Source organism: Mus musculus, chromosome 17 (genome assembly GCF_000001635.26).
Source record: "Mus musculus strain C57BL/6J chromosome 17, GRCm38.p6 C57BL/6J".
In the NCBI taxonomy this organism is placed as follows: domain Eukaryota; kingdom Metazoa; phylum Chordata; class Mammalia; order Rodentia; family Muridae; genus Mus; species Mus musculus.
Window position 1 is genome coordinate 43,073,683 of NC_000083.6, and position 15,974 is coordinate 43,089,656.

At 43.2% G+C, this 15,974-nt stretch overlaps 1 protein-coding gene across 1 annotated transcript in view; it reads left to right on the top strand.

The window, feature by feature from the left end:
* Tnfrsf21 (tumor necrosis factor receptor superfamily, member 21) overlaps window positions 1-15,506 on the top strand; it is a 72,634-nt gene extending 57,128 nt beyond the window's left edge. Inside the window, exons 5-6 of the mRNA NM_178589.3 lie at window positions 11,654-11,882; window positions 14,061-15,506. Of these exons, the coding sequence (NP_848704.1) occupies window positions 11,654-11,882; window positions 14,061-14,290 (459 nt within the window). The 3' untranslated portion in view covers window positions 14,291-15,506. The remainder of the gene's footprint in view (window positions 1-11,653; window positions 11,883-14,060) is intronic.
* Window positions 15,507-15,974: the final 468 nt, after the last annotated feature.

Sequence of the window (15,974 nt, forward strand, 5' to 3'; positions counted from 1 at the left end):
TTTGCAAACATCGAGTGTTTTCTTACATCCTGTTCTACTTGGCTCAGTAGTAAAGTTTACACTTTACAGAAACTTTGGACTGGTCTGTAGTAAGAAAGACACAGGGGTGAGGTTCTAATGTCCCCTCCACATCAAATGCAGGGCTTTAGACTTCCAATAACAGATCATGGGAGTGAGAAATTTGGGCTTTCCTCTGGTCAGAGTTGAATTTTGTTTTCTCCACTCCATGTGTGAATTCGGACAAGCCCCGTTTTGTCCCCACGTCTCAGTTTCTTTCAGACAGCTTTGTAAAGCTCTTCTGAACTAAAAGGGTGTATGGACTCAGTCCTGCACTTCATGTGGATCTTAGTGACATGGCTCTTTGTGGCTCCTGTTTTCTTTTAGGCCAGTGGTTCTCAACCTGAGAGTCACACCCACTTTGGGGGCTTTGAATGACCCCTTCATAAGGGTCGCCTAAGACCATCTGCTAATCAGATATTTATATTATGATTCATAACAGTAGCAAAATTATAGTTATGAAGTAGTAACAAATATAATTTTATGGGTGTGGGTCACCACAATATAAGGAAATATATTATTACTTTATTACATGGTATATTAAATATTAATCTATTATTATAATAGCAATAATATAAAAATGTTATATGCAATATAAATGTTATTAATTATTATAATACTGATATAATGTAATACATTAAATATTAAATATAAAGATTAAATTTTCAATATAATTAAAGGGTCACAGCATTAGGAAGGCTGAGAACCACTGTTTTAGTGTAGTGAACTAACAACTGTGATGCAAGGGCGAGTAGACCAGTGTCTGCGGAGAATCCATCGACCTCATTTAGAGCTTTTTTTTTTTTTTTTTTTTTTTTTTAAGACAGGGTTTCTTTGTGTAGCCCTGGCTGTCCTGGAATTAGCCCTGCAAATGAAGCTAGCCTCAAACTCACAGAGATTCACCAGCCTCCCAACTGCTAGGATGAGAGGCATGCACTACCACCTGGCTCAGAAATCGACTTGATACACTATATGCCTCACACACTGGTGAGACACACCACACACACACACACACAGACAAGCGTGCACACACACACTTTATAACTGCTATGGCTATTTTATTGTTATCACTGTTGCAAAGGGCAGGATAGTTTTACACAGGCACTTTATTTAGTAAACATGAATCCCATGTTCCTTTATGTGTTGAGCCCTATAACTGGCATGGCCTAGAAAGTAGCAAAGGACAAACCAGGGGGTTCAGGTATGTGGAACAAATTTTTAAAAATATATTCTGTGAAACTGCTATGAAGAGATTGAAGTGGACAATTCCTTTTTCTTAACTCCCCTAGACACACTGACTCAGTATTCCACATGGGCTAAGCCTACTATTGACGGCATTTTTCATCTTTTTAATGCATGCTCTTACCAGCTTCCTCCAAAAGCAAGAAAAGCAGAATCCATGTTATGGATGGGGGGGTGGGGGTTGGGGGGGGATACTTGTTTTCTCCATCAATTACCAGAACTGGAAAACACATGTTATTCTATTGTTTCGAAGCCCAAACACACATGGGGATAATCTGACAGTTTCCGCTTGGCCGGGTTTCTCCGTCCTGTGTTTCTAGACTGTACCCTGGTCTGTCATGACCTCATGTCACAAACCGGTCACTACTAGCTCATGAGGAAATCACGACCTGTCTGCAGGTATTGTGCAGCTGTTTTAATTTCAACATTTTCCTTGAACGACAGACCAACATTGCTTTTGATTTTCCTATTAAAACTTGTCACCAGGGAAACAGCCACTTAGCTCCAGTCGGAGTCATGAAGGGTGGACTCGCCTATCATTAACGTAAATCATTGCCAAAACATGGGGCAGGTGTGTGATTTTGTATATTTATAATTCCACTTTTGGCAGGGTACTCTTGAAAAAGGCAAAGACTATGGGAGATGCACACAAGTCTTTCTAAAGTCTAATCCTGGGTCACTTGACATAAACTTCAGTGAGATCTGCCACACACACACACACACACACACACACACACCCATGAGAGGCTATACATAGTCTTTTGAAATGTGTACAGTGTATGATGTTCTAACCTAAGCAGATAAACACAGCTGGGGGAGACTGTCTACAGCACAGGAGTAATTTCCTCAAAGAAAATAATTTGTAGAAAGTAAGAAAAAGAGTCAGTTGGTACTGGACAGGAAATTGAGGACTTGTAACATAGGCAGATCTTTAGCCTCAGACTGTCAGACAGGAAAGGGCACAGCTTCGTGCCTTCTTCTGCTTTCAGAAATGTTTCCCTTCTACACCCTTACATATATCCAGAGAGATGCAAACTGTATACTCTGGCAGGCATACTCGCTGCCTATGGTATTTGCTATCCCAAGAGTAGAAGCCACAGGGATGCCAGAGCAGGTAAGTGTCTCCACACTTATCAGAGGACTTATCGAGAATGAGCGGCGTGGGTGGAGACTGTTTGTCCCTGCCTAGTGGTACTGTGTACACAGAGACGTGAGGAACAGTGCACGGGAAATTGCTCACACACTGGATAACCTCTGTGGGATCAGAACCTGAGGGGCTGAAACCTTGAAGTCTGAGAGGGGGACCATTAGGGTGGAAGCCAGGTGTGTTGAGGTTATAACAGCACCAATTCGTTGAATTTATTCAGCAATACTAATTTAATCAAATCTGTCAGGCTCAAAAAACCTAATTGAGGGCCTCTGAGGTGCCTCAGTGGGTAAAGACACCTGATGTCAAATCTGTGTTCTATCCCTACACGGAGGAAGAAGAGATCCACCTTCACCTAACTGACCTCTGACCTCCACCCCCCCCCCCACACACACACACACACGCACACACACACTAGGTGTGATATGTTTTAAACAATAAAATATAAGGAGAAATCTTTAAAAAAATTTTTCCTTGAGCCAAACATGGTACCTTTAATCCCAGCACTCAGGAAGCAGAGGCAGGCAGAGCTCTGTGAATTCAGGACCAGCCCGGTATATGTGTGTGTGTGTGTGTGTGTGTGTGTGTGTGTGTGTGTGTGTGTGGTTTAGCACAGCAAGGGTTGTGTTAGAGAGGTGCTGCTGTCTCAAGAAACAAAGCAAAGCAAAACAAAAACTTACTAACAAAGACTAACTTGAGTCTTTTTACATCAAGGCATTATTTATTGTGAAATTGCTTTCCATTCTTCGGGTCCTCGGGCAAAAATTTTTAAAAGTTTATGCAACGTGTTTTCCTGGTTAAAACTGTCTAGGCTGCACTAAGGGGAATCCCGGTTTCTAAACAGCATGATCTCCCAGGATCCTGACTGAGCTTGGCTACAATCTTCTAAGATGTGAGTGGGTTCCCATTCGCAACCAAGAAAGCCCGCTTACTCTCTTCCTCACTCCCTTTTATTTATTTATTTATTTATTTATTTATTTATTTATTTATTTATTTATTTATTTATGAGAAAGCTCACCCCATGAGTCAGCTCCCGGATGCAAAGGCAGTACTACTGCTGTCAGCAGCCTGGACAGCTTGCAGACAGCCGCCCCAGCAGCTGGGCGGGGCACTCCCGCCCGCCCTCCGGAGCCAGCTGGTTCTTACCAGCTTTGGCTGCTTTTGAAGCACGTCTTGTGGCTTCCCGCAGCTTTTCCATCTGAGCTCCGGGGAAAGGAAGAGTTCTTTTGCTTGAGACAAAGATTGACGGTTCACACTTGGACATAGCTAATCTTTGGGCTCCCGTTTTTTTGAAACTAATTCTCAGGAATGAATGGTCAGAACTCATGGATGCCGCAGAGAGGCAACATCACAGTAACTACCTTGATTTGGAATTAGGGGTTTTAAGATGCGATCTATCATGGCTAATTAATCTGTGGTTAACTTACGCAGAGTCTTCAGAAAGACTTCAGTTGTAGTAAAATCCTATCTGGTTGTCTGGGCCTCAACTAATCAGGGTGGGAGGAAGTCACTCTTCAGATAATTTCCCAGTGGCTTCAGGCATGGGCTAGCCAGGTTAGCATTGAGTTTCTCTCTGTGATGGAGAAGTTCACGCTGGGCTTTGCCTTGGCTCCCAGATTCTCTGTTCACTCATCTATGTTTCTTCTGCGGCTTGGCCAGGGAGTTCCCAGGGAGGTCCGTCTTGGCTTCTGTTCCTCCTCCTACTTCCATCCCATGACCTTCAGTGACCCTAGGGAGAGTTAGACAGTAGAGGACCTGTGCTGTCTGCCTGCTAATTGGTGATTTAGACTGGAAGTGTTGTGAGCACAGTTCCTTCCTTATGCAATAAACACACCTCTTTGCATGTCACCTGAGGTCTGGGCCAGGTTGGTGGAGAGGAAAGAAGAAAAGAAACAGCTTGTTAAGAATTCATTTTATTTCAACATACTTGCCTTATCTCTGTATATGTGGCTATTTCCAATACAATAACGCATGTCTGTGACTCCAAATATGGAATAACTGACCAGTATTTCCTGAAAGGTTTGGGAATCAACATCGTGACATTTCCATCTATGTACTTATTATTTGGAAAAACAAATCCTGGGGGTGGGGTAGGGGTAGAAGTGGGGGTGATAGCTGTGAAGGTGGCTCATGCTCTCCTCTAACCCCAGCACTCAGCAGGCAAAGGCAAAGGATCTCTGAGTTCGAGGTCAGCCTGGTCTACAGAGCGAGTTTCAGGACAGCCAGCCAGGGCTAAACAGAGAAACCCTGTTTCGAAAAACAAAATTGTTCGGTAAATTTGATTTATTTTAGGTAGGACTCCTTGTTCTGAGTTGGGTACAACAAGAATTCACACTTCAGAAGGATAATTTCAAAGTTAGTGTCAGGGCTGGAGAGATGGTGCCGTGGTGCAGGGAGCTTATTGCTTTAGCAGACAACCTGAATCTGAGTCCTGTTACCAACATCCGGCAGCTTACAACTGCCTGTAACTTCAGCTTCAAGGGATCTGATATTCCTCTGAACACACACACACACACACACACACACACACACACACACACACCGCAAATAAGTAATATAAATATTTTTTAAAATTATTGTCTCCTCTCATTTAAGATTTAAAGGAACCCTACTTTCCTTTTAATGAAGGCAGTGTGGGTTTTTTTGTTGTTGTTATTTCTTTTGTTTTTTGGTTTTTTTTTTTTTTGAGATTAAGATATTTCACCATTATATTTACCCCCTTCTTTTCCTTCCTCCAAACTTTCCCATATACCCTTTCTTCCCCTCTTTCAAATACATCATCTTTTTTATTATATTGTGATATTGTTAAGGGATCATTGTATCGGGCATTCTTCAGTCTGTGAACTTGGGAATGAAATAGATTCAGATAAAAATTTTATGATCTGACTTATCTGAAATCCTGCGAGCACATAGACTTAAATTCCTTTTTAAAATTAAAAAAAAAATTGAAAATGCATGTTTTGTCTGCACTTGAGTATGTGTATTGCAAGAAGCATGCCTGGTTCCTGTGGAGGTCAGGATAAAGTATGGAATCGCCAGAAACTGGAGTAGCAGAGGGTTGGATGCCACTGTGTGGGTGCTGGAGTTGCACTCAGGTCCTCTGCACGAGCAGCAAGGGCTCTTCACCCGCTGAGCCATCTCTCCAGCCCCAGATTTCACTTCTTTATTACTTTATCATCTGAATTTTTGCTCTCTAACATAAGGACAAGTAGATTCGATAGAGTCAGGTATTACAAAATACTGACCTGGCAAGAAAGATAAGGCTCAAGCTGAAATTCCTCCACGGACCTGCAGATGGTCTGAAATGTAATTTCATATTCATTATTTGCGCTGGGAAGGTGAGGGAAACAAGCTTGAGATACTATCACAACCCCCACCCGCTTGTCATTTATACTCCCTTGTGGCTGGAGTTTCCTTGAGATAAACCTTTAGTGCGAATTCTATTTGCTTGCTCCTCCTTAACTGGTCCATCACTGGTCTGCTGGATTCTGCACTACTTTCAAATAGAAAACACATTTTCGGTCTCAGCGGAAGTGTGTAGTGTTTACAGACTCCCTCACCCACCCTTCCATCCTAGAGCATCTGCATAGCTGGAGCGTAAAGTTCTGAGTTCCGTGCCCGGGCAGTCCCTGCCGAGCAACCCTTCCACTGCCCAGAGGCCAGGGCCCTTCATGTACTGTTGGTGACGAGTTTATGGGGTTCAGCCTCTCTAAGCGCTGTGGGTTCTCATTCCTCAGCAATGGGCTGCAGACAGCTTGGATGGAGCCATCTTGGCATTCTGTGACTGCCAGCTTTTCCTCTTTCTTCTCCATCTCCTACTCTTTCTCAAAGATGTGGTCTTTCAGTTCCGCCTCTTCTTAAGCTTGCCCTTGAAGTACTGACCCTCCTGCCTCTACCTGGTGGGTATGTGCCACCATGCCTAGTTTTATGTGGTGCTGAGTATCGAACTCAGGGGCTTGGTGCATGCTAGACAAGTATATGACCAACTGAGCTGCATCCCGAGCCCTGGGGAATGGGGTCTAGGTGGGAAGCTATCCAACTCATGGACTAGCAATTAGTTTCATCTGGGATTAGCAAAGGACACTCTTGAAACCATTGGTAAAATGACACTTTTTTTTTCCCATGAACAAGCTGAGAACTTCCCTTCCTTCATGGTGTTAAATGAGATATAGAAGGGCCCTTACGTGGAAAGGGTGGCTTTTGTGTATGAGCCTCCTTAGAGGTCATGAGGCGTCCGTGGCCATGTCCTAGGGAAGAGAGCATGGTGATATCCGTGTGGGGATGTCAGGGGCTAAGGGGTTAAGTTGAACCATTTTAAGAGGCTGGCAAGGAGCATCCAGGCTGCATAATTAATACTCCATTTCAGCGGATCACTGGCGAATCAAAGCCGTTAATTCGTTTGGTGAATACAGATTGTGCAACCACAGGGAGATCGTAATTGGGAGGTAACTGACAATAACTCTGATAAACCTTAGATGAATGAACTTAGATGAATAATTTGGGGTAACTTGGCAAAGAGAGATGAAGAGATTTGTGTGTGTGTGTAGCGGGGAGGTAGTTAAAAGAATGCAATGGTAACAATAAAACAAGCAGTATGGAACAGAAGCAGTTTAGAGGTGACCGAACCTATGCTTTTTAGTTCAGAAATAAACATGGGAGCTGACCAGCCAAGGGAAGCGGTTTTTCTAAGAGCGCACAGCTGGTAAATGAGACTTGTGATTTTTTTTCTGAGACTTTGGAGACACTTTAATTTTTATCTAATTTCTTGAGCATTTAAGTGTGGAGAACAGGAAATGCACCCTGAGGAAGTACCTAGGGAGGTTAGGACCAGGGCAACGGATACTCAGGGCTGCTGCCAGGTTGCAAAGCAGACAAGTGAGAACCTTGCTTGATTTCAACACCACCCTTGTTGCAGGATGGTCACGCCTCACCATCCTCAGAAGCCAAGAAGCACTGCACTGTCTCAGTTTGCCTTCTCTGGGAAGGCCTGCCATGATTTCCCAGAGTCATAATAGCAGTGACGGTTTGCAGTTGAGTTGAGGACACAGAGTGGTGGGCCCTTCAGCTTGGAACTGGGAGGGTTGACAAGGACTCAGTAGAAATGGGATGAGAAGATGGCTGCCATGTTCCAGTGTAGCTTAGATGCACTGTCACAGCCCCTAGAGATACTCAGGCCCCAGACTCTGCCGTGTTTATCCAGTCCATTTAGATGACCCTTGGTCTTCCATGTTCCTGATATTCCGAAAGGAAATCAAAACAACCATGGGACTAGAGGGCTGACTCAGCTGTAAGTACGGGTGGCTGTTTATCTACCCTCCCTGCCACTTTGGATTAATAAGCACCCGGAAGTACTAAGTGTACCTGTTTAGAGACTAATCAGGGAGAGCCCTAAGGACTCTTTGGGCCAAAGAAAATAGCATGTTCTGGAAGTGCACTCAATAGACCTGTTATGGTTGGGCTGCCTACGGAGAGCCTTTCTCCCTTTGCCCCATCCCTCCTCTTACTGTTTGTTTCTTTCGCTCTCCCTTCTTTCTCTCATTGGTTTCTGCTTTTCTCCTCTCGCAGCTTTCAAGCAAAAAAAAAAAAAAAAAAAAAAAAAAAAAGCCACAGTTTTCTAGTCTTTCTGGAGGTGCAACAAACATCTGGAGGATTCATGTCCTTTTTGGACAAATTTTCCCAGAGTCCTTTCTTCTGGGAGGTCTTAGAATTCTTCTCTCTTCTGTAAGCTGGCGTTGTTTGAGCAGTCTGGATCCATGAATACCTGACAAAAGTACAGAGGGTCTGAGCTGCAGAGACATGATGCCAGCAGTCTTGTTCTCTAGCCCAATATAAATACAAGTCACCACAGCTACAAGAGCTTCACATTAGCAGAAGGGAAATATACTTATCAGTGGGGGTGCTTTTAAAAATAACACGCTTTGTTTTTCTATTAGAAAATTAATATGCCCCCACAGAGAATTTAGACAGCCCAAAGATGCTTAGTGGATAAATTAAGTTACTCTATTTTGTGTTTTTTTTGTTTTTTGTTTTCTTTTTTTTTTTTTTACCAAGTTTGTGCATTTTTTTAAGGAAGATGAGACTCTCTGTTGAGGAAATCTGGCTTTCTTTTTCTAGTATCTTCTCTGGTTGGGAATGTGGTTCAGTTGGCAAAGTGGTTGTCTAAGACGCACAGAGCCATGTGTTTGATAGCCCGTCACTTTGTAATACGGAACGTAGACTCAAGAGGATCAGGAGGTTCAGGTCATCCTTGGCTGCAGAGTGAGCTAGAAGCCAGCGTGGGATATAAGTTTGTTTGTGTCTTCCAACCAACCAACCAACCAACCAACCAACCAACCACCAGACACAAGTATCTTCTCTTTTAAATAATATTGTCATCTTAATATTGATGTTCTTTATTGCTATAAACTCAAAATGCCAAATCACGAACTTTGATAATTAATAGAGCCATTATTTTATTCCATAGAGCCCGATGATCCAGTTTACTGTTAGAGATATCCCAGGAGACACAATACCTGATACAGGGTTGCAAAGTAGCTCTGAGAGCTGTTGAAAATATTAGGTAAAAAGGAGAAAAGACATTTCTATGAGCTTATGGGGAAAATGCAAATAACTTTCAGATAGATTCAGCATGCAGCCAGGCACCCAAAGCCAGAGAGTAGATTTTTAGAAGGATGCCTGCCATGCAGACTCTGCTGTTAGCCATACTAACTAGGTAATTCCACTGCTGAGGCACTCTCTGGGACACCTTCTAGTCACCTGGCTTGAACGACAGGGACATCAACTCAGGACCTTGTGCAATTATGCTGGAGATCTGGTACTTACTTCCCGACTTCTAGCAAAGTTACTGGGAAAATAAAGATGGAAAGTTTTAAATGAGCACAGGAAATAGGTGGGTGGGACTTCTATGTTGGCATGAATTTGTGGGTGGGAAGTTCTTTTTTTTTTTTTTTTTTTTTTCCTCCCAAGAACAGTGTGCTATATTGATGGACCATGTCAACCAGTGTAATGTTCCTGAGAACCAGAATGCAGACAAGTGCTCTTTGTCAGTTGAGGGCACAAAGGAGGATGTTGGCATGAATGAGTGACTGCATGCATTTTCAGGGCATTTAATTCAATATGCCCTATGCCAGAGCCTGTTGAATTAAAACTCAAAGCATATGCGTAACTCTTATCTGGGGATCAGAAGGTCCCCTCTGGGGATGCATGTTAACCAGTTCTGGAACCTACTCTGGATTCACAGCCAGCTGTGGGCGGTGGTTTACGGGAATGTCCAGCTAGAATGTCAGCCGTGTGCAGGAACTGGTGGCCTCTGCAGGTCCCCAATCACTTGCAAAAAATGTCCCAGTCATTAAGAGTTGCAAAAGAAGCAGGCATGTCGGCTTCATGTCTTACATGACTTTGTAATGTGATCATTTAAAATCCGAGTCAATGTTTTGTCTGGAGAGGTTGACAGCCTCTCTCTCGACGGGCTTTCGAGAATAATGGGTATTCATTCTCAAGGTGGTCGTCGATAGCTTCAGGAGAGTGTATGTGATCTTCTCAGATGTGTGACTGGCCATCTTGCATCCTGACAAGAAACAATATAAGATATCCAGTCCAGTAATGGCATCAGGACCCGGAGGCAGCTGGTCACACCACCTCTCTAGCAAGGAAACAGAGAAATGGATGTCAGAATTCGGCTTCTTTTAAAAAGTATTTATTCTGTTTTAATTTATGTCTCTGTGTGAATACATACATATAGCACATGTATGAGGGTGTCTGTGAGGACCAGAGGAGGGCACTGGATCCTCTGGGGCTGGGGTTTTATGGCATTAGTGTATATCAGGGACTGACCTGTGGTCTTCAAGGGTAGCAAGTGTTCTTAACTGCTGAGCCATCTCACTAGCCCCATGGTTTCCTTTTTCTTTGGCCTGGTATTCCAACCAGCAGTGGAAGAGCTCTTACATTTCTAGTGAGTCTTTCCACCTTTACAAGCGCTCCCAGAGGATTGACTGCGAGGTGATGGTAGAGCTTGTCAACTTGACAATTAGTATTAACCACGATGCCTGGGAAGCCAGTGATGCGAGGTCAGTGGGCCAGAGGATGACAAAGTGCCCGGTGTAATTGTGGAGCATTTCTTAAAAGAAAGGGTGGAGTGGAGAGACCAAATAGACTTGATGTGAACTCTGGCTTTCTCCCTCCCTTTCCCCCTTTCTCTTTCTTTTTCTCTTTCTCATCTTTCTTTCAAAGGAGAACAGGATCACGCTCACACCAAGCAGCCTGAAAACCACGAGACTAGCCCTAAACTCACAGGTGCCACTCTGCCTCCATGTTGGCCTTCCATGTTGCTAGGCTTGAACCACCAGGTCTTGCCTGGAGATCTGTCTTAGCTGTTGGCAGGGCCACTCCCAAAGCAGGGGTCCAGGATTGCATAATAAAAGCCACACTAGAATTCTTGCATCCAATGCTCTCTGCTTCTTGACTTTGGGTACCTTGTGACCAACTCCCAGAAGGACGGACTGTGTGCCTTGATCTGTGAGCTGAACAGGGATAAGTCCTTTCTCCATTAAGTCTCTCATGTTGGAGTATTTTATCACACCCACAAGGAAAATAACTAAATAAGTGCATACATGTGCTCCTTTAGTTTTTGCTTACAATTTTCTAAAGAGGTGTCTTGTTGGGTGGCTTAAGTTGGCACCAAATTTGCCATTTACAGAGTAGCTGGGATTACAGGTATACGTCGCCTTATAGTCTCCTAATTATTAATATTACAGTATCTGTTCTCATGTGTGTTTTGTGTATGTGTGGGTGTGGGGTTGTGGATGGTGTGGTTTTGCTGTTGTTGTTTTGGTTTTGGGGGGGGGAGATAAAAATCTTGTTAGCCCAGGCTATCTTCAAACCCCAAATCACACCTGGCTTCACACGAACTCTGAAAGGGTTCAAGCATTTGTTGGAGCAGGATGTGATGGTTCACATCCTTATCTTCCCAGCACTCAGGAGGTACAGGCAGGTGGAGTTCTGTGAGTTCAAAGCTCGCTTGAGCTTCATAGTAAGACATTGTATATGTGTTTAATAATATTACAGCAAATAAGAAATACACACAAGTGGAAGAATCAAAAAAAACTTTAAACAGAACAAAAATGGTAAAGGAGGAGGGTTTAGCTTCATTTTGTTTCTACGTAATTTCGATTATATTTCATAAATTTATTTTTTTTTTTCTTTCCGCAGTTGGAAACAGACAAACTGGCTCTCCCCATGAGCCCCAGTCCGCTTAGCCCGAGCCCCATGCCCAGTCCTAACGTGAAACTTGAGAATTCCACTCTCCTGACAGTGGAGCCCTCACCGCTGGACAAGAACAAGTGCTTCTTCGTGGACGAGTCAGAGCCCCTTCTGCGATGCGACTCCACATCCAGTGGCTCTTCAGCACTGAGCAGAAACGGCTCCTTTATTACCAAAGGTACCCATCTCTGTGAGGCCTGGGGCCATCTCCCTGACCACTCCCACAGCCCAGTTGTAGCTGAGCTGTTTAGGGAGACCTCCAAGATGAAAGTGTCCTCAAGGGAGCCACATCACTAATTAACATGGACACACCTAGAAAGTCTTTACAACTGTGCCCTATCCAGAACCAGCTTTGATACAGGCCCATTAGCGTCTATCCTTGGCATACTATCCAATGTGTGCTTCAGGAGACATCTGACAAAAGACAGTGTAGCTGATCTGGAGAATTATTTCCCACACTTGCTGAGTCTAAGGCTGAAGAGTGAAACCCATCTGGAGAGTCAGAAGTAGTTTTAGTGTTTAGAATTGATCCTAAAATTCACTCTAAACTAGATTGCACACATTTTCAGCATAGTAGGGGAGGGGGCTAGGGCTCAGTTGGTAAGGTGCCTGCCTAGCAGGCATGAAGCCCAGCAGACACAAAAACAGAGTGTGGTGGCTCTCAGTTGGTATTTTAGCATTTGAGAAAATAAGCAATCAAAGTCAGCTGGGTGTGGTGGGAGACTCCTTTGATCCCAGCACTTAAGAAAGAGAGTCAGGCAGATCTCTGTGAATTTGAGGCCAGACTGGGGCTACGTGAGATTGCCTCAAAAACAAACAAACAAACAAACAAACAAAACAAAACAAAAACAAAAACTCAGTTGTCCTCAGCTACATACTGAGTTTGAGGATAGCCTGAGAGACATAAACTGTTAAAAAATAAATTTAAGTAATTATAAGTCGATAAATAACCTGTTAGCTTTGTTTTGAGACAGGGTCTTACAGTCTAAGCTAGCCTGGGAATTATGTACACCAGGTTGGCCTGGAATTTGCTATCATCCTCCTGCCTCTGCCTCCCTGAATGCTGGGATTCTAAATGGGCCACCTCACACAGCCTCGATAGCAAGGTAGTGAATTTGATTACACACAGTACCGATGACAAGGTTTTGCCAGACGTTTCCTGGTTTTTAGGCAACTCTTAATTACATCTCAGTGAAGAGTATTATAGATTTATTCTGTATTTCATTTTTAAGATACTTCCTGTTTCATAGACGTTACATATTTAGAGTAATTCATTTTACATATTTCTATTGCATTTTTTTTTTCTAAGACAGGGTTTCTCTGTATAGCCCTGGCTGTTCTGGAACTCACTTTGTAGACCAGGCTGGCCTCAAACTCAGAAATCTGCCTGCCTCTGCCTCCCAAGTACTGGGATTAAAGGCGTGCACCACCATGCCCGTCCTATTGCAATTTCTTAATTTTACTTTATTATAAGTTATAATATATTATAATATTTAATGTGTATTTCTATTTTAATTTATGTTATAACACTTTTATTTTATTTTATTTTATTTTATTTTATTTTATTTTAAAGGAAATATCTGGTGATTTTAATAGATGTCTCTCTTCTGCACTATAGAGTGTGAGCCAAGGACACCATTTTCTCATTTCCAGGGCCTTTAGTCTTTCATTGCTTTGCTTTTGAAACATGGCATTGCCAGGGCTGGACACACACGCAGTGGTTAAGAGCTCTTGCTGCTAACACAGAGGACCTGGGTTCAGTTCCCAGCAACCACAAGACAGCTCGCAAACCTCCTGAAATGCCAGAGGATTTGGCATCCTCTTCTGATCTCCCTGGATACTGCCTGCGTATATGATGCACATAAACTCACTCATGCACAAACACATACACACATAAATGAACGCACCTACATTCATGTGCACACACACATACATAATATGCACATCATTTTAAAATAAGATTAAAATCGAATGAATCTAGTTCTAGTAGTTTCTTGTTTCATTTCAATTAAGCAGATCTGTTTTTTTTTCCCGTTGTTTCTTTTGTTTTGTTGTTGTTGTTGTTGTTTTATGTGCTAGAATCTCTTGTAGCCTAGGTTGGAAGATGATCTTGAACCCTTGATCTTCCTGCCTCTACCCCTAAGTTCGGGGATTGCAGAATTGGGACACACATCCCTGCAAATACTCTTTTCTGGTCTTACATGCCATGCAAATAAAGAAGCTTGTGTTATTTAAAATGCCCCAGGTCACTTATTCACGCCGGGGAAACCTACTAGGTTCAGAATGCCAGCAGCCCCTCATCTGCTCCTCCAATCCCTCTCATCGCTCTCTCCTTCTCCTCCCCCGCCCCCTGCAGAAAAGAAGGACACAGTGTTGCGGCAGGTCCGCCTGGACCCCTGTGACTTGCAGCCCATCTTTGATGACATGCTGCATATCCTGAACCCCGAGGAGCTGCGGGTGATTGAAGAGATTCCCCAGGCTGAGGACAAACTGGACCGCCTCTTCGAGATCATTGGGGTCAAGAGCCAAGAAGCCAGCCAGACCCTCTTGGACTCTGTGTACAGTCATCTTCCTGACCTATTGTAGAACACAGGGGCACTGCATTCTGGGAATCAACCTACTGGCGGGGTGATTTCATTTCGTTTCTGACTTTTGTGTTTTGGTGTGTATGTATGTGTTTAACAGAGTGTATGGCCGGTGAGTTTGGGTTCTTTCTTTCTTTCTTTCTTTCTTTCTTTCTTTCTTTCTTTCTTTCTTTCTTTCTTTCTTTCTTTCTTCCTTCCTGAAAGTGAATGTATAAAGCCTTTACAATGTATAACTGTTGGAAAATGCCCACCACTAAATTTTTTTTTAAGTTCCACATATTCTCCATTTTTGCCTTCTTATATATATCTTCAACACTATTCTGTGCACTTTAAAAACTTAACATAAACGCAGTGTGACTTCTCCCATATGCTGGGTCCCGAGACTCTCAACTTCTTAAAAACCTAATGGCATCTTGTGACTCCTAGAAGTAGACATAAGTCTTTCAACCTTCACACCTACTCTTTCTGTTTTAATTATTATTGCTATTTGTCTTATTGTTTGTGCTTTACAAGCGTTCTTGAGGACGGAGGGAATCTACGACCCTGTTGATGACTGTAACTCTATTCGACTTTGAGTTGTCTTCTTCATGTCTTGTTATATAGTTCATATTCATGGCTGAAACTTGACCATACTCCCTAGCGCTGATTGTATGGTTTTCGTCTGGACACCGTACACTGCCTGATAACTTGTGCACCTCTTAACGCTACTATGCTCTGGGCTGGAGAATGAAATCTTTAAGTCACCAGGACTTGCTGTTTCAGTGGCTTGACACCTGGGCCACCAAAGAACTCGATCTTCATCTTTTAGGGACACCTCTGCTGCACCTTGGAAAGCCAACCTTAAGTGCCAGTGGCACTTTATGCCCAGCTTTGCTTTGAAAGATATCTTTCTTGTTTTTTTTATCCTTCTCTTTCTCTCTTTTTTTTAAAAATACACATAGTCAATAGGTCCAGTCTGCCCTCAAGGCCTTGCTGGGTTTTCTTCATCATCCAATCACTTTCATTAAAAATGGCTGCAGCTGTAAGAACTCTTGTCTGATAAATTTTCAACTATGCTCTCATTTATCTACCTGCCCTCTGATGCTCAGTCGTCAGACTCTAATGCAAAGGTGGACGTCGGCTGCCTTTGCGTGGGCGGGCTTAGTGGTGAGGAACTGATATCAGAAAAAAAATGCCTTCAAGTATACTAATTTATTAATAAATATTAGGTGTTTGTTACTTGTGTGGTTTTGGTATATTTACTACTGAACTTTCGCCTTTCCCTCTGCTCAGGTTCTAGCCCTGTTCATCTCTTGGGGAAGGATGTGTGTTCTGAAACCCTTCTCCTGTCCAATCTGTAAATCATGAATATTATTAGCAAAAGTCCCTTTTGGAGAGGTACTTGGAGGTTCACTGCACAGGGCTCTGATAAGCACTGCCAAGCCTTTCCTAGTCTTTCGGAGTTAAACCTTAGGTAACTTGATACCTGTAGGACGATCTGCACACATTCACAGGCTTCTAGCCAAAACCTCACTGTCCCTGACGAACTCCAGAGGGCTTGGTCAGCAGTGAGGCGGATGTGGTCCTGTGTTGGTGGGATATCTCAAGCTCACTGCAGGTTTTCCTAAGCTTGGACCCCACCTCTGCGGAATTCCAATGATCAAACGCTAGCAACTTTAACATCCTCTTTTTGTGAGAACCTGGAA